The 26,459-nt window shown below is 37.5% G+C and overlaps 1 protein-coding gene across 6 annotated transcripts in view; it reads left to right on the top strand.

Annotated features, from left to right (window-relative positions):
• LOC128696740 (uncharacterized) overlaps positions 1–26,459 on the top strand; it is a 294,106-nt gene that overhangs the window by 139,636 nt on the left and 128,011 nt on the right. For 5 of the 6 annotated variants that reach the window (XR_011393202.1, XM_070094479.1, XM_070094480.1 and 2 more), the window contains 6 exons: positions 1,708–1,839; positions 10,952–11,054; positions 12,058–12,123; positions 13,744–13,882; positions 23,710–23,777; positions 25,971–26,228. Coding sequence is in view for 5 of the 6 variants with exons in the window: in XM_070094479.1 (XP_069950580.1) it covers positions 1,708–1,839; positions 10,952–11,054; positions 12,058–12,123; positions 13,744–13,882; positions 23,710–23,777; positions 25,971–26,228 (766 nt within the window). In the remaining variant the exon portion in view is untranslated. The remainder of the gene's footprint in view (positions 1–1,707; positions 1,840–10,951; positions 11,055–12,057; positions 12,124–13,743; positions 13,883–23,709; positions 23,778–25,970; positions 26,229–26,459) is intronic. The other variant, XM_070094481.1, reaches the window with a different exon arrangement.

Raw genomic sequence — 26,459 nt, forward strand, 5'->3', positions numbered from 1 at the left:
CCCAAGTATTCTGCCACCCATTGGAGAATAAAATTACTGTATATGTTTAAATAACATTTAACAAATAATTCAAACTCAATGTATTATCTCCTTGCAAGCACTATTGATTTTAGAGGAGTGACAACTTATCCATTCAGCAACCATCCAGGAGAGCTTAACCATCCTGTTAAATGGTTTGCATGCTGGCAGTATTGTTGATCTTTTCTTTGTCTTATGAACATGTAAGAGGGCAGGTAAATCTTACAAACTTCTACTTACATTTAGTGCAAGCCTAGCTTTACTTTCCAGTAATAGTTTTTATTCCTGTAATATTCCCTCTTTAATTTTTGAGGCCTGGTCTGAAATCAGGCTCGGGGTCAATAAGCACATAACTGTCAACAGGTATAGCAGATATATATATGTCTTAAGTGGTAATAGACATCACATGCTACCACGAGACATGGTAACTTAAGTTTTTCTGGATATCAACATATATGTTCTGCATGATTCAGTGTTCAACTCACACCTGAAAGGAACTGTGTTCAAATCTTGGTTGCAGTCCTGAGTACAGCAGGGTTCATGGGCGTGTCTCATTATACCTACCTACTCTCTTTATCTAGCAGTACATGCAGTAGATACCTAGGAGTCAGTCAGTTTTTGCAAGTTGCATTCTAAGGGAAACAATGTAAGGATCCCAACAGAAATAAGCCATATTGCTAGGGTTTTCCAGAGTCATTAACCCTTAGGGGTTAGAAATCCAAGGAATATGTTTTCCAGCTCACATTATTTGAGCTCCTCTTGTTATCAGCTAAAAATTAAAAAAAATTTAATATAGGGGTCCAACTAATCAAAGGCTTTGCAAATATGTAGCTGGTTTATACCAGAAAATAGAATTATGTAGGGCATATTGCTTTTACCATCACAACAGTTAATTAAAGTTACTGATTATAGATGGTCTGTGTATAGATAATAGTATAAAATACTGGGAAGATGAGAAAAAACACCAGTGCAGCTTATTGATGATGTTTTTTCCTATGCATTGGCTTTATCAAGCCGCAAACAGATATTGTACACAGAAGGAGATGATGGGTGTGTATATAGTAGATTGCCTGAAGTGAGGTGTGGAGTAAGTGAGGTGGGTGGTAGATCACATCAGTTCCTAAATGTTTCAGAAGTTTCCTGAGCCACAAGTTCTGTTAACTGCTGTTCTGATTGAGGTTCAAAATGCTGATGAGCACTTACTCAAGATACCTTCTTTGACTGTCAGTCAATTTGGCAACCAGTTGTACTAGATTCCCACTTACCAAATGCTTATGGTTGCCAAGGAGATCAGCATTCAAAAGCAAAGGTGTCTTGAATTAGCCCTCATCAACATTTCAATCAACTTCAATGAGAACATTGGTTGTTACAGTTTAGGAGAGCTTATGGCCAGGACACTTGTGGGATGTTCGGGAACCGATGTGACCTGATGCCCATCCCACTTTTTCCTCACCTCACTTCTGGCTCTACATTCACCTTCCCTTTGCAGGTTTATCTGTTTATGATTTGATAAAGCCCCTGTATGGAAGAAAAGGTTGTCATTAAAGCTAGAGGTTGTAATGAAAAGATACCAGTAGTAGAATTAAAGTTTTATAATATTTGTACTGTAGTATGATATTTTTCTCTTTAATTAAATTCTTAATTTTATGATTTACATTTAATTTATACATATCTGTATTTTTATGGCAGGATATTGTGCTGATACACGACATATTCATACTTCATTCAGGACATGAAACATTAACTGAAGATCCTCGTATAGAAATCATGCAGGATGTGTCTGCTGATGGATCAAGGTTGCTGTATCTCAGGATATCACAGGTATTACTTGTAGTTACTTGTAATAATATTTATTATACTTACTACCAGATAATAAATGTATTACTGTACTAAAAAAAAGTAAGTACCGTGTTCAAACATAAAGCAAACAAGACTTTTCCATATCTCATGACTATTGAACAATTTTTTATCTATTTGCTAGAACTTTATAAGAACTGTTGCAGTCACTCCACCAGTAATAACTGCTGACCAGACAAGGTAGGCTAATTTTGAAATGCTTAAATTCTTGTGCTGTATAATAATTTGTAAGGTTGGTATTCTTTTATTTATTATTGTATATATCTTTTAACCCGTAAACGGTCCAGGCAGATCTACGTTCACATGTGAAGTGCTCCAAAAGTAGATCTACTTTTTTTTTACATATTTTAAATTTTTTTTTTTTTTTTCAACAAGTCGGCCGTTTCCCACCGAGGCAGGGTGACCCAAAACAGAAAGAAAATCCCCAAAAAGAAAATACTTTCATCATCATTCAACACTTTCACCACACTCACACATTATCACTGCTTTTGCAGAGGTGCTCAGAATACAACAGTTCAGAAGCATATACGTATAAAGATACACAACATATCCCTCCAAACTGCCAATATCCCAAACCCCTCCTTTAAAGTGCAGGCATTGTACTTCCCATTTCCAGGACTCAAGTCTGACTATATGAAAATAACCGGTTTCCCTGAATCCCTTCACTAAATATTACCCTGCTCACACTCCAACAGATCGTCAGGTCCCAAGTATCATTCGCCTCCATTCACTCCTATCTAACACGCTCATGCACGCTTGCTGGAAGTCCAAGCCCCTAGCCCACAAAACCTCCTTTACCTCCTCTTTCCAACCCTTTCGAGGACGACCCCTACCCCTCTTTCCTTCCCCTATAGATTTATATGCTTTCCATGTCATTCTACTTTGATCCAGTCTCTCTAAATGACCAAACCACCTCAACAACTTCTCTTCTGCCCTCTGACTAATGCTTTATTAACTCCACACCTTCTCCTAATTTCCACACTCCGAATTTTCTGCATAATATTTACACCACACATTGCCCTTAGACAGGACATCTCCACTGCCTCCAACCGTCTCCTCGCTGCTGCATTTACCACCCAAGCTTCACATCCATATAAGAGTGTTGGTACTACTATACTTTCATACATTCCCTTCTTTGCCTCCATAGATAACGTTATTTGACTCCACATATACCTCAACGCACCACTCACCTTTTTTCCCTCATCAATTCTATGATTAACCTCATCCTTCATAAATCCATCCGCCGACACGTCAACTCCCAAGTATCTGAAAACATTCACTTCTTCCATACTCCTCCTCCCCAATTTGATATCCAATTTTTCTTTATCTAAATCATTTGATACCCTCATCACCTTACTCTTTTCTATGTTCACTTTCAACTTTCTACCTTTACACACATTCTCAAACTCATCCACTAACCTTTGCAATTTTTCTTTAGAATCTCCCATAAGCACAGTATCATCAGCAAAAAGAAACTGTGTCAATTCCCATTTTGAATTTGATTCCCCATAATTTAATCCCACCCCTCTCCCGAACACCCTAGCATTTACTTCTTTTACAACCCCATCTATAAATATATTAAACAACCATGGTGACATTACACATCCCTGTCTAAGACCTACTTTTACCGGGAAGTATTCTCCCTCTCTTCTACACATCCTAACCTGAGCCTCACTATCTTCATAAAAACTCTTTACAGCATTTAGTAACTTACCACCTATTCCATATACTTGCAACATCTGCCACATTGCTCCTCTATCCACTCTATCATATGCCTTTTCTAAATCCATAAATGCAATAAAAAAATATAACAAAAAAATATAACAAATTTTATTATTTTTATTATCACACCGGCCGATTCCCACCAAGGCAGGGTGGCCCGAAAAAGAAAAACTTTCACCATCATTCACTCCATCACTGTCTTGCCAGAAGGGTGCTTTACACTACAGTTTTTAAACTGCAACATTAACACCCCTCCTTCAGAGTGCAGGCACTGTACTTCCCATCTCCAGGACTCAAGTCCGGCCTGCCGGTTTCCCTGAATCCCTTCATAAATGTTACTTTGCTCACACTCCAACAGCACGTCAAGTATTAAAAACCATTTGTCTCCATTCACTCCTATCAAACACGCTCACGCATGCCTGCTGGAAGTCCAAGCCCCTCGCACACAAAACCTCCTTTACCCCCTCCCTCCAACCCTTCCTAGGCCGACCCCTACTCCGCCTTCCTTCCACTACAGACTGATACACTCTTGAAGTCATTCTGTTTCGCTCCATTCTCTCTACATGTCTGAACCACCTCAACAACCCTTCCTCAGCCCTCTGGACAACAGTTTTGGTAATCCCGCACCTCCTCCTAACTTCCAAACTACGAATTCTCTGCATTATATTCACACCACACATTGCCCTCAGACATGACATCTCCACTGCCTCCAGCCTTCTCCTCGCTGCAACATTCATCACCCATGCTTCACACCCATATAAGAGCGTTGGTAAAACTATACTCTCATACATTCCCCTCTTTGCCTCCAAGGACAAAGTTCTTTGTCTCCACAGACTCCTAAGTGCACCACTCACTCTTTTTCCCTCATCAATTCTATGATTCACCTCATAACAAATATAACAAAAAAAAAAACATAACAAAAAAAAAAAGTAGACCAAAGTTTTTTACACATTTTCAAATGTAAAAAAAAAAAAAAAGAAGATCTACTTTTTTTACATACTTTCAAATGTTGAAAAAACGTATGTATACGTTTGGACCATTTACAGGTTAAGGAGTGAGTGATGATGAAAGTGTGTCTTCTTTTTTGGATCACCCTGCCTCGGTGGAAAATGGCCGATGTGTTAATAAAAAAAATATATAATAAATATCTGTCAAAGAAAGTTATTACTACAGAAGAACCTTTAGCCTTCAGCCTAGAGTGAAGTCTGCTGACTGAACTTTTTTTGACTTTCTTTTACAATACTGGTGCAGAAGTTACAATAGTGGATTTCAGTCAAATGAATTCAAGTTTAGAAATTATATAAGAAAGTATTTATTTTTCATTGCTGTAATGGTATGAGTTGAACAAACTGCCAAGTGGCATCATTAAAGTAAATTCAGTAGACTCCCACATATTGCTTGGGTTATATGTATTCCTGAAAGTTGCCATTATACAGGAAATCATGATATGTGGACTAAAAAATAGATGGGAAAAATAATTGCTTTCTTGATAACTTCAAAAACCTAACTTTTTTAATTTCATAATTCATCAAAATTAATAAGGTTTTTGATTGCATATATTGCAGTTATCAGTGCTTGTTGATCTAGAAATATGTGGAGAGGGTTGATGTAGTCTTTCTAAACATAGATATAGTGATGTTTATGCATTAAAAAATACAGTATGTGTAATTAAAAGGTCATGTAAAGCAATTTTTTAATCCTTTGACTGTCGCAACCCCAAATCCTGAGGTGTCTCCTGGTGTCGAAGAATTTTTGAAAAAAAAAAAAAAAAAATTCTTATGAAATGATAGAGAATCTTTTCCCGATGGTAATGACACCAAAAGTATGAAATTTGATAGAAAACCTATGGAATTATGCTCTCGCGAAGTTAGCGACCTAGGCGATATTTATGAATTGGCTATTTCACCCACTTTGAGCCCTATTTTTGGCTAATTCCATTGTTCCAGTCAACCAAACTTACAGCTATTTCTTTAGAACTCCATTTGTTCTATCGGTTGAGTACAAGAAACTGCCCATTTACCAATTTCAACTACCCAATAAAGTGGTAAGAAATTGGCAATTTGGCCAGTTTCACGAAAATTAAAATATATGCCAATTTCAAAATAGGGTCCAGAATGAACAATGCAAACATTCCTGGCTCTAAAACAACATTTTCTTTGTTCATCAGTCACATCTCCAGCCCCTCTGATATTACTCTTTATTTTTATTTTGAATTTTTATTCAAACAAAAAATAGAAAATTTGCTGTTATGCAGACTACTGCAATATTGTAATAATTGTATAAATAATGTCAACCCATTCATGACTGCATATTAGAATGGCTAGTTGGACATTTATTGGACAATGACATCATTTGTTTACTTTTGAACATCGGCAAAAATCAAACATTTCCCCTACTTTGAACTCCATTCCAAGGTTCTTTTCATAGTAAAACCTTTTTGTATAAAATAATGAATAGATATCAAAAATAATCATAAACAGTCGTAAAAATTCATTGGCGCTTAGCAGCATTAGGCTAAGGTAAACCAGGTGATGGAGTTGCATGGACTGCGGTAGTATTTTTGCTCACCTCAAATGATCCTGATATTAAGGGAACATTATCAAATATAAAAAAGCAAAAGTAAAATTGTGGCATGTTAAAAGGGATTCATATAATGATACATACCAGTATACAGCAGTATACACAAAAGCCCCCATTTGCACACTGTAGGTTTGTTTGGTCGTGTAGCAGTACATGACCAAAATAGCAAAATCAGTAAACTTAAAAACTTAAACATGAAGTACTATTTTTAAAACACATGAAAAAAACATCACAAGTCCTAGCCATAGACACATCCACTTGCACACATCAAGACAGTAACTCAGTGAGTAGAAAGAGAACAAGGTCAGTCAGGTCCAAATCATGTACTGATCATGACTCAAAAGAGTGATAATGTCCTACAACTGTTCAATTGCAGCTAAATTGAGTGGCATTGAAAGACACAAAAATATTGCCAAGTGCAAAAAATTGTTGAACCATCCAGTACCAAAGACAATAATAATAATAATAATCATAATTATAATAATAATATCTTTATTTCTACAAGTACATGTACAAGGTATACAGGCCTAGCTGATATCGATGACATACTACTACATGTATATAGAAAGCCGCTTGTTATGCAGAGCATTTCGGGCAAATTAGGTCAGTTTTGTCCCAGGATGCAATCCACACCAGTCGACTAACACCCAGGTACCCATTTTACTAATGGGGAACATAGATAACTAGTGTAAAGAAACATGCCCAATGTTTCTACCCTTGCCGGGAATTGAACCTAGACCCTCGCTGTGTGAAGCGAGAGCTTTAGCAACCAGGCCACGGGGCACCGTAGATGGAAATCAAGGACCCCAATGGAAATTAAGGACTCTGTGAAAATGAAGGGTCCCCATGGAAATAAGTCATGTTATTCTAGGTAATTTACACATGCATATAATACTATGTATGATAATTTGTGTAACTGTATTTACATGTACCTGTACCTAAATAAACTTACTAATTTGAAAAACTAATCGATGATGTAAGAACAGAGGGAGAAATGTGTCTTTGTTCATTGTTGAGCATTGTTCATTACGAATAGTTGACCATTTAACCCTTTAACTGTCCAAATGTAGATACAGTATACATTTCCTCATGTAGCAATCCGAACGTAGATCTATGTTCGATTTTACATTCTTATGTGAAAAAAAAAAGTAGATTTACATTCGGAGCACTACGCGAGCAAATGTATATATCTACGTTTGAACAGTTTAAGGGTTAAGTTAACTCTGACATTTCTGGATGTAAGAACCTTTTAAAATCAGGATTGGTGTTTAGCAGATCTAAAATAATTATATATATACTGGCATGTTTCTTAGTGCTGTTTCACATAAATTTAGCTGTGTCATGTAAATTTAGGGGGCAAGGGGGTAAGGCAGTTGGGATTGATGGGATAAAGATAGAAATGTTAAAAGCAGGAGGGGATATAGTTTTGGAGTGGTTGGTGCTATTATTTAATAAATGTATGGAAGAGTGTAAGGTACCTAGGGATTGGCAGAGAGCATGCATAGTTCCTTTGTATAAGGGCAAAGGGGATAAAAGAGAGTGCAAAAATTGTAGGGGAATAAGTTTGTTGAGTTGTAGGTAGTAGGTTGGTAAACAGCAGCCGCCCAGGGAGGTACTACCGGCCTGCCAAGTGAGTGTAAAACAGAATCCTGTAATTGTTTTACATGATGGTAGGATTGCTGGTGTCTTTTTTCTGTCTCTTAAACATGCAAGATTTCAGGTACGTCTTGCTACTTCTACTTACACTTAGGTCACACTACACATACATGTACAAGCATATATATACACACTCCTCTGGGTTTTCTTCTATTTTCTTTCTAGTTCTTGTTCTTGTTTATTTCCTCTTATCTCCATGGGGAAGTGGAACAGAATTCTTCCTTCGTAAGCCATGCGTGTTATAAGAGGCGACTAAAATGCCGGGGGCAAGGGCCTAGTAACCCCTTCTCCTGTATAAATTACTAAATTTATAAAGAGAAACTCTCTTTTTTCTTTTTGGGCCACACTGCCTTGGTGGGTTATGGCTGGTTTGTTGAAAAAAAAAAAAATAGTTGAGTATATGTACCTTTTAAAGTATATGGTAGAGTTATTATTGAGAGAATTAAGAGTAAGACAGAGAGTAGGATAGCAGATGAACAAGGAGGCTTTAGGAAAGGTAAGAGGTGTGTAGACCAAGTGTTTACAGTGAAACATATAGGTGACCAGTATTTAGATAAGAGTAAAGAGGTTTTTGTGGCATTTATGGATTTGGAAAAGGCGTATGACAGGGTGGATAGGGGGGCAATGTGGCAGATGTTGCACGTGTATGGTATAGGAGGTAGGTTACTGAAAGCAGTGAAGAGTTTTTAGGAGGATAGTGAGGCTCAGGTTAGAGTATGTAGGAGAGAGGGAGATTATTTCCCAGTAAAAGTAGGTCTTATACAAGGATGTATGGTGTCACCATACATCCGTGTTGGCAAGAGGTGTGGAGTTAAAAGATAAAGAATCAAACACAAAGTGGGAGTTGTCACAGTTGCTCTTTGCTGATGACACTGTGCTTTTGGTAGATTCTGAAGAGAAGTTGCAGAGGTTGGTGGATGAATTTTGGTAGGGTATGTAAAAGAAGAAAATTAAAAGTGAATGTAAGAGAGAGTAAGGTTATAAGGATAACAAAAAGATTCGGTGACAAAAGATTGGATATCAGATTGGAGGGAGAGAGTATGGAGGAGGTGAATGTATTCAGATATTTAGGAGTGGACGTGTCAGCAGATGGGTCTATGAAGGATGAGGTGAATCATAGAATTGATGAGGGGAAAAGGGTGAGTGGTGCACTTAGGAGTCTGTGGAGACGAAGCAAAGAGGGGAATGTATGAGAGTATAGTTGTACCAGCACTCTTGCATGGGTGTGAAGCATGGGTGATGAATGTTGCAATGAGGAGAGGGCTGGAGACAGTGGAGATGTCAGGTCTGAGGGCAATGTGTGGTGTGAATATGATGCAGAGAATTCGTAGTTTGGAAATTAGGAGAAGGTGTGGGATTACCAAAACTTATCCAGAGGGCTGAGGAGGGGTTGTTGAGGTGGTTCGGACATGTAGAGAGAATGGAACAAAACAGAATGACTTCGAGAGTGTATAAATCTGTAGTGGAGGGAAGGAGGGGTAGGAGTCGACGTAGGAAGGGTTGGAGGGAAGGGGGTAAAGGAGGTTTTGTGTGTGAGGGGCATGGACTTCCAGCAAGCATGTGTGAATGTACAGTGGACCCCCGCTTAACGATCACCTCCCAATGCGACCAATTATGTAAGTGTATTTATGTAAGTGCATTTGTATGTGTATGTTTGGGGGTCTGAAATGGACTAATCTACTTCACAATATTCCTTATGGGAACAAATTCAGTCAGTACTGGCACCTGAACATACTTCTGGAATGAAAAAATATCGTTAACCGGGGGTCCACTGTACTTGATAGGAGTGAATGGAGACAAATGGTTTTTAATATTTGACGTGCTGTTGGAGTGTGAGCAAAGTAACATTTATGAAGGGATTTAGGGAAACTGGCAGGCCGGACTTGAGTCCTGGAGATGAGAAGTACAGTGTCTACACTCTGAAGGAGGGGTGTTAATGTTGCAGTTTTATAATTGTAGTGTAAAGCACCCCTCTCGCAAGACAGTGATGGAGTGAATGATGATGAAAGTTTTTTTTTTTTCAGGCCACCCTGCCTTGGTGGGAATTGGCTGATGTGTTAATATAAAAAATAAATAATGTAAATTTAGCATGTTTCACCTGGGATAACATTTATCTTTTTTTTCTTTCAAAATTTAGCCAGTCAGAACTGGGGGGAAAGGGCATCCTCGACACTGGAGCATTGGTAACTGACCACATGGGTGGCTGTTTACACTAAGGAGGGAAGTCAGGACTCTCAAAACACTAGCTTTGAAGAATTAGACACATGCGCAGTGTCTGGGTATCTTGTCGGTAGTGTATGCCATTTATGTACAACTTGTCAGACACGGCAGCATCATGGAATCTAGGTACAGAGGACATCTACACAATCTTCTTCCTTACTACTGGCCCATTTCTTGGGTATAACGTACTTCCACTGGGGATTTCCACGTACCAATGACAATGCCTTCGTCTGCTGCATGTCCTACACCTGTCACCAGTATTTAAGTGCCAAGCTCCATGACTATGCTTGAGTTCCATTCAAGACTACAGTGCTGTTCACCATCTCCAAGGCTGAGGGATTGATTACCTCATCTTTTGTATATAATTAATAAACCACTAGCTTGCAAAATGTCTACAATTATAGATACCCAGATGTTGCACATGTGTCTGATTCTTCATCTTGTCAGTAGTGTATACTATTTATGTACAACACTAGCTTTGTCCTGTGCATGTAGGAAAAATATCCCACCTTATAGTTAAGCTAAATTTCATGTGAAAAGTGGACGTGTGTTTATTTCCCCAAACTTTACAGTATGATTGTGGGGTCACATTCCTGCAAAGCATGAGCTAGTAAACAAAATTTCAGTCATGATTTATTGAAAATTCAGTTTGTGGTGACCCAAAATGTAAAAGTCTACTGTACTTTGGTTAACTTTGAAAATTGGTTTGACAAATACATTAGTGAGAATAATTGTATATTTGTAGGTTATGGCTAGCATGGGGAAGGCTCCATTGTGTTTCACTGATTTATAAATAATATTTAATGAGCAGAAAAAAATATTTGAGCCTTTTTATTTTCTGTCATGATTATTTAACCCAGAATTCTTTGCCGAAGTGATCTTTTTTTTCTTACAACAGATTACAAAGGATGATGGTGGGGAATACCAATGTGTAACGTCAACTAAGCCACCAGCGTACTCGGTGTTCAATGTGCTTATAGTACCAGAGGATACTGATTTAGGTGAGTAACACTACAATACAGCACTGACACCACTTACCACCTCCACCTACCACTATCACCTACTCCTAAGGCCACTGTCACTACCTAAGGCCTAAACTTCCCAAGATATTTTGGTAAATGTTTGGTTCATATAATGTTGGTGTATATTATATGCTTCATAGCCAGAGCTTGATGATTTGACTTGTTTGAGAAATATAGTTTTCCTGAACAAATGAAGCATATTTTGCTGAAACTATGATAAATATCACAGATTTAATATATTTAATTGATGTTAAGTAATACTAACTTCAGTTAGCATAAGTTGTAGATTTAGGCTATATTATACACAAATTCTAGCAAGGTAAAGTTTAGTGTAAAATCTTAAATATGTTTACCATGTTAATTCTCATTAATATATTTGTCAATTGAGAAGAAAAAGCAATTTATAAAAAATTGAATGTTTGAGCATTCTGGTTAAAAAACATGACATGCTTATGCTGTATAAGCATGTCATGCTTATACTATACTGGGTTACGTCTGGGGAATTTCCATCTGTGATTCTCCAACCTATTCTAGGTCCAGTGGTGGTCAGATAACCTGGTCTTCATTGTACATGTTCCATTACAAGTATGACTCATATATATATATTTTAACACATCGGCTGTTTCCCACTGAGGCAGGGTGACCCCAAAAAGAAAAAAAAAGAACTTTTATCATCAGTCAACACTTTCACCATTGCTCATACATAATCACTGTCTTTGCAGAGGCTCTCAGATACGACAGTTTAGATGTCCCACCAAACTTCCAATATCCCAAACCCCTCTTTTAAAGTGCAGGCATTGTACTCCCTGGCTGGAAAAATTGACAGCCATCTTATAAACTGGAGACGAAACTTGGACAATGTTTTTAGTCTGTCCAGAAACATTAAATCTTGCCTAATAGGTTTCCTTTAAAATTTGATAAAATGGGGTGATTATAAAAGTACTTTATACCTAATTCTGAGTTGTAACTGGATGTTTTTCAGAATTACCTGAAGCGAGTACAACTGAAGTGCCATATCTTCCTACAACAACAGAGGGTAAGACTACAGGTAATTGTACCATTATTTGTATTCAAAGTCAAGCTTTTATTTCTTATCTAATAGCATTACTTCATGTTATATACAGTCAAACTCTAAAATTCATGAGGGTTACAGTCCTAGAGTCTTCACAAAACATAAATTCTTGAAAAATACAAAATGATGCATGTCTGTATATCTGTAATTGAATTTTTGTATTTTACAGTGGTACCTCGAATGTTGGCCTTAATTCGTTCCAGAAGGTTGTTCGAGTGCCGTTACCAAACGAATTTGTTCCCATAAGGAATAACGTAAATTAGATTAGTCCGTTTCAGACCCCCAAAAATACACTTACAAAAGCACTTACAAGAATACACTTACATAATTGCTCAAGTTGGGAGCTGTTTGAAATTCGAGGTACTTCTGTACTTGTGTGTACATTAATAGAACTGATAAATAATAGTAAATAATATTGTTCAATAAATAATGATGAGTGTATACTTTACACAGATAACTGTATTTTTGGAATTCCACATATGAAATAAATTCATTAAATATGGCTGCTGCATAGTGGCATACGGAAATTTTTCCTGACCTTAGCACACATTCATGTTTCATATTACACTGTATTATTGCACCCACATTCAAAAAAATATTAGAAATTAAACTTTTAAATTGGAATAACACTGCTCTGTGCAAATTCCATGTAAATATCAAATAAGGTATCAGGGTTTGAGATTTGTGTTAGCTTTATTTTTTATCACTTGAACTTAAACTGAGTTGACATTGTTGTTGCTGGTGTGTAGAGAATTACTAAATTCCTGAGGCCATATGAACCCTGCAGCCAAAATCATCTATATTACAAGGTGCAGTGAGGATAGATGTTGGAGCTCACCACTATGATCCATGACCCACAAGGTCATATGTATGGGCCAGGATATCTCAGTAGTCCAAATGGTAGTAAGCTGGTACTGAATCTTGCCAGTTGTGAGTTTCTTTGAAATTACCCAGCAACCTGGCCTTGGGTTTGACCATCATTGCTTGTTGGAAGAAACTGTGGAAAAAGGCAGTGAATGACTTCACTGCTCCCTTCAGCACTGAGTAGAGTTGCAAGAATTTTGAGCTTGGCTTGTCAATTTGAATGAAAAGGTTTTGTAGATATGTAGCATGGAGTGGTGGAAGAACTGCTTGCAAAACACAGTGAGGTACTGACTAATGGTGAAATTGCAGAGATGCTAAAGATTAAGTCAAGAAAACCAGGATTGGGCTCCTCATGTCTCATTGAATAGGAATAACCTACTGCAAATGAAATTTAAATAACCTACTTTATGAATAGAATGTTTATTCTGGATCCAGTGTTGGAGAGGAGCAATAAGTTCACAAGAAAGTGGAAGTGCAAGTGATTGAATAGTTATAATGTAGAAGAGGATGACAATTCATTGTTGATTTCATAAATATTTTCATTCTGTGTGAACTTAATAAATGTAATTTGTTATTCTTCTTTCAACAAGCCAGCCGTATCCCACTGAGGCAGGGTGACCCAAAAAGAAAAACAAAAGTTTCTCTATTTAACTTTAGTAATGTATACAGGAGAAGGGGTTACTAGCCCCTTGCTTGTTATTTTTTTTTTGTTATTATCTCTTAATATTAAAGGTGGATGTGAGTTCCCCTCCCAGTGGATTGGTAGCTGGTACCAGACTGACTTTGACCAGAAAGTGACCATTGCTGCTTATGAATTTGGCAAAAGCACATGTGTTAATTCTTCAAGCAATAGTTACCTGGTTCAGCATTTGTAAGTAGGTTACTTCAATAGCTTGTATATTTTCAAAATATTTAATAGGGAGGCAATATTATTAAGAGTGACTGTATAATTATATTTGTTCTTTATCTTTATATACAGACTTAAGAGAGTGCACTGCATTTCCTTCAGATTAACACAGTTTTCAGTGCTGCAACAAATTATTAATCAAAGAAAGAAAGAAAGAAAAGAAAGTTATAAAGGTTTAACTGCGTATTGTGAAGTACATAAATTGTAAGTAAAAAATTTACAAAGTAACAGAGAAAATTTAAGATACTGTAAATGCCATTCTTGGTGTTCCACAATTATCCTAGCTTGAGAGGAAAAAAGTGCAGTACTTAACCCTTTGACTGTCGCAGGCCCCTTTCTGAAACTGTCATTCTATGTCGATAAATTTTTGGAAAAAAAAAAAAATTATTTTTTCTTATGAAATGATAGAGAATCTTTTACCGATGGTAATGACACCAAAAGTACGAAATTTGGTCGAAAACTCACGGAATTATGCTCCCACGAAGTTAGCGGTCTCGGTGACATATACACATCGGCGATTTCGCTGACTTTGAGCCCTGTTTTTGGCCAATTCTATTGTTCCAGTTGACCAAACTCATAGCTATTTCTTTAGAACTCCATTTTTTCTATGAGTTGAGTACAAGAAACTGCCCATTTACTGATGTGAACTACCCAATAAAGTGGTCAGAAATTGGCAATTTGGCCAATTTCATGCAAATTAAAAAAGATGGCAATTCCAAAATAGGGTCCAGAATAAGCAACATAGACATTCTTGGCACTAAAATAACATATCCTCTGTTCATTAGTCACATCTCTAGGCCCCTCTTATATTACTATTGCTTTCTATTTTGATTTTTTATTCATACAAAAAAATACAAAATTTACTGTTATGCAGACTACTGCATTATTGTAAAAATGGTATAAATAATATCAGTGCACTAGTGAAAGAATATTAGACTCCCCAGTGGAAGTGTATTGGACATGTGGTGTGATCTGCTTACTCCTGAACATTGGTAAAAATCGAACATTTCTGCTACTTTCAGCTCAATTTCAAGGTCGTTTTCATCGTGAAAGTAATCAAAATCATCTCTATTTCTGTAATGTGTTTTTCATTTTATCACCTGAGACCATGAAAACGAGAATACAACAATAAATACTATACAAAAATACACCTCAAAGTCAGCGTTTTAATCCAAAAAAATGGTCAGAGTTTTTTTTCTCATTACGCACTGCGTGCTGCAGGATTTTTTTTATGTGGTGCACACTGACCACACAGACCCATTCTCTCACATGTGGGCCTACCAGCTTTCTCCCGCTTGATTTGAAGCTGCTAGAATTTATGCGTATAAATACGTCAGAAACAGTGGCGCATAAGACGTATATATACGACCGAAACAGTCAAAGGGTTAATAGATATAAAATATGCCAGAAATGTGTTGCATACTACTGTAGTGGCTTTCTTTTGTGCCTAACAATGTTTTATTACATGTAAACTACATTATCTTTGTACTGCATAAAAAGAAATAAAAATTTGAATTTGAAAGCTAATGTTAATCCTTTCAGGATTTCGGACGTACTAGTACAGCTTACGCACCAGGGTTTTTGACATACTAGTATGCCTAAATTCTAGCGCCCTCAAATCTAGTGAGAGAAAGCTGGTAGGCCTACATATGAAAGAATGGGTCTATGTGGTCAGTGTGCGCAGTATAAAAAAAATCCTGCAGCACACAGTGCGTAATGAGGAAAAAAAAGCTTTGACCATGTTTTTGGATTAAAACAGTGACTTTGCACTATATTTTCGTATGGTATTTATTGTTGTATTCTAGTTTTCCTGGTCTCATTTTATAGAATGGAAGACATATTACAGAAATTGAGATAATTTTGACTGGTTTTACAATGAAAAGTACCTTGAAATTGAGCTCAAAGTAACAGAAATGTTCAAGTTTTACCGAAGTTCAAAAGTAAACAAATCATGCTAAGCGTCCAATACATGTCAACTGGTGAGTCTAATATTCTTTCACAAGTGCGCCGATATTATTTATACCATTTCTACACTAATGCAGTAGTCTGCATAACAGTAAATCTTCTATTTTTTGTGAGAATAAAAATTCAAAGTGGGAAGCAAAAGAATGTAAGAGGGACATGGGGACGTGACTAATGAACAGAGGAATGTTATTTTAGTGCCAGGAATGTCTTTCTTGTTTATTCTGGACCCTATTTGGAAATTGGCATCTTTTGAAATTTGTGTGAAATTGGCAAAATTGCTAAATTCTGACCACTGTATTGGATAGTTGAAATCGGTAAATGGGTGGTTTCTTGTACTCATTCGATAAAAAAAATGGAGTTCTACCAAAATAGTTATGATTTTTGTTGACTAGTACACTGGAATTGGCCGAAAATAGGGCTCAAAGTGGGCAAAATCGCCGATGCGTAAACATCGTCGAGACTGCTAAGTTCGCGAGAGCATAATTCCATAAGTTTTCCATAAAATTTCATACTTTTGGTGTCATTATGATCGGGAAAAGATTCTCTATCTTTTCACAAGAAAAAATAATTTTTTTTTTTTTAAATTTGGGCGACCCTGAGAACAAGTCTGGGAGAGGGCCTGGGGACCCTGAAAGGGTTAATTGTAAGGAGGGTTAAAAAATGAAAGTCAGGAATCCAGATGAGAAACAAAAAAAAAAATATATATCGTATAGTCACATGAAAAATTACAGTGGGGGGGGGGCATTTTTGTTCATTATGACATAGACGTCTTTGCTGTTGAAGCATACTGCACCTAGGAAATAATCATGCATACAAGGCAATGATCCTGCTGGATAATGCTTCATCCCATCCCATTAATTTACTAATCTTTCGTAGTCTCTTCTATTTGAAAAACTTATAATTAAATAAATTTTTTTTCTTTGATAAAATTCTTTGCAAATTTGATTTTTTTTTTTTAACAAGTTGGCCATCTCCCACCAAGGCAGGGTGGGAGAAATTGAAATTGTAATGCTTAAATTCATTAGAATTGTAAGCATGAGAATTCTGACGCATGAAATCATAATGACATGATTGCAAACAAACCATACCACGGGTGGGGTTTGAACCTGCGATCAGAGAGTCTGTAGTTTTGAGACTCTCTGATCGTGGGTTCAGACCCCATCTGTGGTATGGTTTATGAGAATTCTGAATAAGAGAGAAAAGATTGTCATGATAATTATTTGATATTTTGGCACTAGGAGCTAGACCAAGAGTTTACCTGTTCTATCTATGTATTTCTTTTCAGCATCATTCATTTTTGTTTCTGAGGTAATGGTTTTCATCTTAGCAATTACTGCTTGCTTAATCACTCCTTAATCCATTAAAACTCATTTTGGGTGTGGACCATTAACATTAAGCAAGAATGATACCTGTCCCTAAGCTAAACAGGTCACATGATTGACTTAAGTAATACGAAGGGAACAGTTCAACCTTGAAGTTCCTTATTTGTAATTATACTGCACTTTTAACTATGTATTTGTATTGACAGGAGCAGAGCATTGCTTGTGTAGTCACAGCATCAACATTTAGTTTATGATCTAATTTTTGTTATGTTTCTGGTGGTTGTATCATATACTATCTCCTTTTGGATTCTTTTCAGACATTTGAATGCTTTTTGCTTAGAAATACTTTCTAATCTAATTTTGGTCTCTGTATATCACTTGATCTGTATGTGCCAGTTTTATTGTGCCTTTCATTGAACACATATCTCAGTGAACTGATTTTCCTGTCCTATCCTACTTTCCTATCTTACTTTGATTACCTAAGTGGCACTTATCAAGACTTCCTCTACCTGTCACTAAGAAATTCTACAAAGGTAACATCAATAATAAATGCACTAAAAACAAAACAGGGAACAGAGTAAGTACACCAACATACATGCAATAAAACTGGATCACAGTAAACAAGTGATAACACAATATGCAATATAACTCTAATGAAAAAACAGTGAAATTCAAAGAAGTTTCATGATTTTTCACATTTTCAAAGAATAGTGCACCACCATTCATATAAAAGACAGCTGTCCATGTACTATCTCCTGTTATTGAAACTAAAACTTTCCCTAATATACTTCAGCTAGCTCATGGTGCTCCAGTCCACAAAGGAGGAGACCCAACTGAAATCATTTATAAACCAATCTCTAACTTACCATTATTGTCTAAAATCTTTGAAAAGATAATACTTGGTAAAGAGGGTGAGAAACACTATAGAATTCAAGATAAAGTTTGTAGAAAGATACGAAAGTGGTGGTGGTAGTGGGTGGTAGTGTTGGTGGTACACCAGCCAGGGTACTTCCCCACACACCAGCCAGGGTACTTCCCCATACACCAGCCAGTGTACCTCCCCATACACCAGCCAGAGTACTTCCCCACACACCAGCCAGGGTACTTCCCCACTCACCAGCCAGAGTACTTCCCCACACACCAGCCAGGGTATTTCCCCACACACCAACCAAGGTACTTTCCCACACACCAGCCAGGGTACTTCCCCACACACCAGCCAGGGTACTTCCCCACACACCAGCCAGGGTACTTCCCTACACACCAGCCAGGGTACTTCCCCACACACCAGCCAGGGTACTTCCCCACACACCAGCCAGGGTACTTCCCCACACACCAGCCAGGGTACTTCTCCACACACCAGCCAGGGTACTTCCCCACACACCAGCCAGGGTACTTCCCCACACACCAGCCAGGGTACTTCCCCACACACCAGCCAGGGTACTTCCCCACACACCAGCCAGGGTACTTCTCCACACACCAGCCAGGGTACTTCCCTACATAGCAGCCATGGTACTTCCCCACACACCAACCAGGGTACTTTCCCCCACACCAGCCAGGGTACTTCCCCAAACACCAGCCAGGGTACTTCCCCATACACTAGCCAGGGTACTTCCCCACATACTAGCCAGGGTACTTCCTCACACACCAGCCAGGGTACTTCCTCACACACCAGCCAGGGTACTTCCCCATACACTAGCCAGGGTACTTCCCCACATACTAGCCAGGGTACTTCCTCACACACCAGCCAGGGTACTTCCTCACACACCAGACAGGGTACTTCCCCACACACATGATTTGATTTGAGTGGGACTTATGCATGAATGAACAGAATTATGAAAGCTTATTGCTTGGGAAGCACTGAAAATTGGGTTGGGCAAATACGATTCTGTTAGATGGATGGGTTGTGAAGGACCTGCCTAGTATGGGCCAATAGGCCTGCTGCAGTGTTCCTACTTTCTTATGTGCAAGCATTTATGGACGAAGATTACCCTGACACAGCTGTTTTAGGCCATGCTGGCAACATCTACAATGACAATGTTGTGTCCCATTTTAGAGAAATCTTAAAGAGACTCCAAAAACAGAGCTTTCTGAACAGATATTTAGAACATAAGAACATAAGAACGATGGAACACTGCAGAAGGCCTACTGGCCCATGCGAGGCAGGTCCAAGTCTCCTACCGGCTTAAGCCAATGCACCCAACCTAGTCAGGTCAGGTCACATTGACTTAAGGGAGGAACACGGCAACCGACCTGGTAGCACAAGCTATCAGGTCCAACTCACACCCACCCACATCTACTCATGTATTTATCCAACCTATTTTTAAAGCTACACAACGTTCTGGCCTCTATAACGGTACTTGGGAGTTTGTTCCACTCATCCACAACTCTATTACCAAACCAGTACTTTCCTATATCCTTCCTGAATCTGAATTTTTCCAACTTAAAACCATTGCTGCGAGTTCTGTCTAGGCTAGATATTTTCAGCACACTATTTACATCCCCTTTATTTATTCCTGTCTTCCATTTATACACCTCAATCATATCCCCCCTAATTCTACGTCTTTCTAGAGAGTGCAGTTTCAGGGCCCTTAGTCTATCCTCATAGGGAAGGTTTCTGATACATGGGATCAACTTTGTCATCCTCCTTTGTACATTTTCCAGAGAATTTATATCCATTCTGTAATACGGTGACCAAAACTGTGCAGCATAATCTAAATGAGGCCTAACCAAGGATGTATAGAGTTGAAGAACAACCTGAGGACTCCTATTAATTATGCTTCTTGATATGAAGCCAAGGATTCTATTAGCTTTATTGCGAACACTTATGCACTGTTGTCTTGGTTTCAGATTACTGCTAACCAGAACTCCTAAATCTTTTTCGCAATCCGTAATATTAAGATCTACATTATTTAGTTTATATGTGGCATGGTTATTGTCCTGTCCAACATTTAGAACTTTGCATTTGTCTATATTAAACTGCATCTGCCACTTCTCCGACCACTGCATCAGTCTATTCAAATCTTCCTGGAGTGCTCGAATGTCCTCGTCAGAATGAATTCGACGGCCTATTTTGGTGTCATCGGCAAACTTGCCGATGTCGCTCTTTATGCCCTCATCTATGTCGTTTATGTAGATTGTGAACAGCAGGGGGCCCAACACTGACCCCTGTGGAACACCGCTCGTGACGCTTCCCCACTCTGATTTCTCCCCATTTATGCAAACTCTCTGCTGCCTATTTGTCAACCATGCCTCTATCCAGGAAAAAATCTCTCCTCCTATTCCATGTGCTTTAATTTTCCTCAATAGTCTCTGATGTGCCACACTTGTACAGTGACTCTCAAGCTGGTCCTAGTGGCATTAAAAAACAAAGAAGGGAAGTAACCCTGGAAAAGGACTTGGTACCTGAAGTCTTTATGGAAGGGGATTCCCCTTCCAAACAATAGTACACCTCCATCCTCTTCCCTCCAACCATCTCATCACTCATCAATAAGTCTTTAATAAAGGTAGGTATCATTTTAGCAATGTTTTACTCTGCATGTCTCATTGTTTTCTGTGTAGAGAAATGTATATTTCAAGTAAAAAAATTATTTTCTTTAATACTTTTGGGTGTCTGAAATGGAATAATTGGATTTCCATTATTTCTTTTGGGAAAAATTAATTCAGATTAAGTCAGATTCGATATAAGACACTCTCTCTGGAATGGATTAATCATGTTATCCGGGGGTCCACTGTACTTTGCTGGTACTGCCTGGCCAAGTTGACAACCCGCACACCTTGCTCGTGTTTATCTATGGTTTCATTCTTTAATTCAATGGACATCATCCTCTTTTTCTTTTCAGCACTGTCCTTTGCACTTACTTTCTTAGGATCCATGGTTAGAAAAAAGAAATTTGGCAAAATAACTGCACAAAATGCAAGCACAACACGAGAAATGCTTCCACTGTGAGGTAAACACATGCACTGCTGAGCGAATGTTGTGGTGTTTGCTGCACCAACTAGTGGCGGCGTTCTGAAGCTTGCTCATAACTCGGATTTTGGCTTGTAACTCAGAGCAAAAAATCGACCAAGCGACAGCTTGTAACTTAAAAAACTCATATGTTGGGGCACTCGTAAGTCGAGGTTCTGCTGTATAGGGATGCCTCAGTGTAGCATCCTGGGCCCACTCTTATTCCTCACCTACATCATTGACCTACTGAATGCCTCCCAAGACCTTAAACCAGTCCTGTTTGCAGATGATGCATTTGTTATATCTAATCTAGGTCCTGTTGTCCTCAACAACACATTAAATGAGGAGTTTGTGGAGATTCCTACCTGCATGGCAACCAATAAATACTTATAACATTGACTAGACCTTCTACTTGTTCTCTGGATTTTTTTTTTTCATCAAACTGGCCATAAAAATATTTCAATATAAAAATAAATAATTCTCACATAGAAAGGCAAGATGAGGGAAAATTCTTAGGGTTTCACTGCAACCTTGAATTCAGCACTCACATCCAACATATATCTTAAGAGAATTTCCCAAACTGTGGTTATTTCATCAAAAATACACTATTATGTTCCCTAAACATTACTAAGTCTGTACTACTCAATCTATCCTTAACTCACTTATGATATTTGGGATCTACCACAGCAAATTACCTAAACCAACACATGCACACTTACCACTGTGCATTTTATATAAACAGAACACTCAGAACAGACCTCAATCCAGCTCTGAGTCTTCCTGGAGAGCTGCAACAGAACATATAGACACAATATAAGAAATAAATATCTTTGATATACCACATGTTCAACTTAGCCTATACAGGAACTCCATGCAAGTAAAGGGCTCTAAAATTTGGAACTTCTTTCTAGAAGATGCAAAAAGTTTCTCTTCAGAATTATTGTCAAAAAACACCTCCTTAATTTGACTTAAACCCTACTTAGACAATTCATGTTTAACCCTTTGAGGGTCGAGAGGCCCTCTCCTAAACTTGCTCTCAGGGTTGAAAATTTTTCAAAAAAAAAAAAAGTTTTTTCCTATGAAATGATAGAGATTCCTTTCCCGATCATAATGACACCAAAAGTATGAAATTTGATGGAAAACTTACAGAATTATGCTCTCACAAAGTTAGAGGTCTCGATGATGTTTACGCATCGGCGATTTCACCCACTTTGAGCCCTATTTTTGGCCAATTCTAGTGTACTAGTCGACAAAAATCATAACTATTTTGCTAGAACTCCATTTTTTCTATTGAATGAGTACAAGAAACCACCCACTTACTGATTTCAACTATACAATAAAGTGGTCAGAAATTGGCAATTTTGCCTATTTCACACAAATTTCAAAAATGCCAATTTCCAAATATGGTCCAGAATAAACAAGACAGACATTCTTGGCACTAAAATAACATTTCCCCTGTTCATTACTCATGTCCCCAGGCCCCTCTTACATTTCCTTTGCTTTTCACTTTGAATTTTTATTCTCACAAAAAATAGAAGATTTACTGTTATGCAGACTACTGCATTAGTGTAGAAATGATATAAATAATATCAGCGCACTTGTGAAAGAATATTAGACTCACCAGTTGATGTATATTGGACGTGTGGCATGAATTGTTTACTTTTGAAAGTGTGCAAAAATTGAACATTTCTGCTACTTTGAGCTCAATTTCAAGGTACTTTTCATTGTGAAACCAATCAAAATCATCTCAATTTCTGTAATACGTCTTCCATTCTATAAAATGAGACTAGGAAAACTAGAATACAACCATTAATACCACATGAAAATACAGTGCAAATTCGCTGTTTTAAACCAAAAACACAGTCAAATTTTTTTTTTCTCATTACGCATTGTGTGCTGCAAGTTTTTTTTTATACTGTGCACACTGACCACAAAGACCCATTCTTTCTTATGTAGGCCTACCAGCTTTCTCTCGATAGATTTGAAGGCGCTGGAATTTATGTGTACTAGTATGTCACTAACCCTGGTGCGTAAGACGTACTAGTACGTCGGAAACCCTGAAAGGGTTAAACAATCTTATCTTTCTTCCAAATCATATTGGCATTTATAATGATGTTCACATTATCACTAAATTGTTGCAACATTTAAGTAGACAACCTACTTTTCTTATGCACATTAGTAGGATATGACTCATCCCAGAGTCAGAATGTGTGTTAAAACCAACCCCCAATAAAAAAGATCATCATATAGAATATACTAAGCCTTAAATGAGGTCACTCTTATCTTGTACACACTTTGTTAATATCGTAATTTTTGGAAGTCAAGAAGGTGAAGCCATATTAATATAATTAAATATTCTTAGACCATTGCTAATATTTATTACAATACATTAGAATGCTTATGGAAAATTCAGACTTTAAGAGATCAGCATAGCTTTAGATTTTACAAGTTTTCCCCATGCTTTGCCAAGCAAAATAATGTATAATATTTAGCCTGAGTGCTTTTAAAAATCCGGATTTGCTTAAGTATTGTTTTTTAATTATTATGATTTTTTCCAGAAAAAAAGAGTGTTATCGATGTGTTCAGATAACAGAACAGCATCAAAATTTACTTCAGTATAAAAAATGTAAGTTTACTTTTTTAGTGTACAGGCTCTCCTCACTTAACGACGGAATTTCAAATTCGTCACTAAATGAGGAACATACTATAATGGTAGTGGGTTTGTGTCAACTATCTTTGACAGTGTTTTAATGTCACCTTTGCATCATTTAAAACATTTCTGGTATATTTTTAAATGCTTGTATTGTACTGTATATTGAATAGCTATGTACTGTATATTGAAATAAACAGAATAGTGGGAATCAGCTCTAATATACATTATTTAGGTATAAATACTCATCATAGACCCTGTCATAAGCCTGAGGCGTCGGTAAATGAGTACGTTGCTAAGTGAGGAGAGGCTGTATTTATATATGTATGTATGTTGCTGTATGTATACAATTGTCTGCCATGACAGTTCATTTGTATGAAGTACAATCAGAACTATTATAAAATTCCTCCATTATTTTATTATGCTGCTATGAAATTTTAGTTGAGCTTTTTTCAATTTCTCTATAACAAAATTGCATTAAATGATATTGCATTTTCCGAGGGTCTACTGTACCCGAGTTATTTAATGCACGCCACTTTTAAAAATAAAATTGTCAAATTGGCACATACACAGTCAAGTTATTACCAATTCCAGAATCAGAAATAGTCTGCTTGCAATTAGGCAGAGGGTACTTGCACATGCCAATACAGTAAGTCCTCAATTAGTGTCATTTTGTTGTAATGTTGATGAGAGAAAAAATCAATTTCCGGCTGGGGCAACTGTCTGTTTGGAGTTTGCACATTAGTTTTTGACTTGTGTGTTGGTAGGAGCTGCTCCTTACAATTTTTGCTTTGCAAACATTTATTCCTTGATTTCACCCTGCTACAACGAGTGGTAAAGGTGCACTGTGCACCCCTGATGCTTTTATCAAATTAGCCTGTCTTAAAATTGGTTTTGTTATACGTATGTTTTTTCACTTAAAGTTGACGTTTTCAAGAACCTGTTGACAAAGTTAAGTGAGGACTTACCGTAGTTGCACGACCGTTTCCCTAGCTACAGTAAATCAGCATTGAAAATTTGAGGCCGATCAGATCAGGCACTTTTACAATATAAACAATGCGATAATTGGTTTTGAAAACTGACAGCTTGAAGAATTGAGGCACTTATGCAACATATGGGAATCTTTTTTGAAGAAACGTTTTGCCATACAGTGGCTTCATCAGTCCAATACAAAGCAGGAAGGTATAAGGAGAGGATGAGTTGAGGTAATCAGTCCCTCAGTCTGGAATTGATGTGTTCAGTCCACCACTCTTGTAGGAAGTACAGCATAGGGCCAGAGAAGTAGCTTATATACTCCAGTCAGGTCAGTCGAAGCAGGAGGAGGCGGGATCGCAGTGGGACCATCCACTAGTGTAAGTAGGTCTTCGTCCAAAGATTGGACAAGCGTTGAAGAATTCTTTGTATCAAGATCCAATGATGTTACAATGTCTGACAGATGTGATAAATGGTTTTGAAAACTGACAGCTTTATTGGGAATCTTTATTGAAGAAATATTTCCCATATGTTGCATAAGTGTCTCAATTCTTCAAGCTGTCGGTTTTCAAAACCATTTATCACATTTGTCAGACACTGCAACATCATGGGATCTTGATACTATGAATTCTTCAATACTTGTCCAATCTTTGGACGAAGACCTATTTACTCTAGTGGATGGTCCCACTATGATCCCGCCTCCTCCTGCTTTGACTCACCTGACCCTATGCTGTACTTCCTACAATAGTGATGGACTGAACACATCAATTCCAGGCTAAGGGACTGATTACTTCAACTCCTCCTCTCCTTATACCTTCCTGCTTTGTATTGGACTGAAGCCACTGTGTGGCAAAACGTTTCTTCAGTAAAGACTCCCATATGTTGCATAAGTGTCTCAGTTCTTCACTATAAACAATAACCTTTAATGTAGGAAAAATCTGTCAACCACTTAAAGGTGCCCCTTTGGTGATACCTGGAAAAGTCTGATGTAAATTTTCTTTGTAATTGGGGTAATATAATAGGGGATGATCATTTATGATTTAAAAACTGGGTAAATAGAAAAATAGTAATCTTAAAACTGAAAAGTAAGTTTTAAATAAATTTATATAAAGCTGACAATGCATTTATAAATATTAAATGTGTATGACTGAAAAGTAATTTAGTGCCACACTTCTATCCTATTTACATTTCCTGCAGCGAAGTGCAAGAAAACTCAAGTTATAGAAGATGTCTGTGCCACCATTGCCAGAAATGCTGATCTTCACACTTTGATTCGCATGCTTGCTGAACCATCCCACTGTCCATTCATTGGCCCAAGGAAATTCACCTATGAATTACCACAGGGAGAATGCAGTGAAAGCCTTTCAGAGATTATATCTTATAAAGCAACTGAACTGAATTTCATGTATGCCCCATGTGAAGATTTTCTGAGCAGATATGAGCCAGGAATTATAAGTAAGTACATATTACACTTGTTTTACCTGTTAAACTTTAGGGTAGTTTAGCTTTAATTTTTGGTCTATTGAATAAAATTTGGTTCTACTTTTTGTTATATACATTAAACACCTCTCAATATCCATGCCCCCTTGCTCATGTGGCATTGGTAAAGAGCCTATTCTTGTCTACCCTCTCTTTGCTTCATAGTATTTTGTATGCTTTCAGCATATTCACTCATGTTCTTAGCTC

This window comes from Cherax quadricarinatus, chromosome 46 (genome assembly GCF_038502225.1).
Source record: "Cherax quadricarinatus isolate ZL_2023a chromosome 46, ASM3850222v1, whole genome shotgun sequence".
NCBI lineage: Eukaryota > Metazoa > Arthropoda > Malacostraca > Decapoda > Parastacidae > Cherax > Cherax quadricarinatus.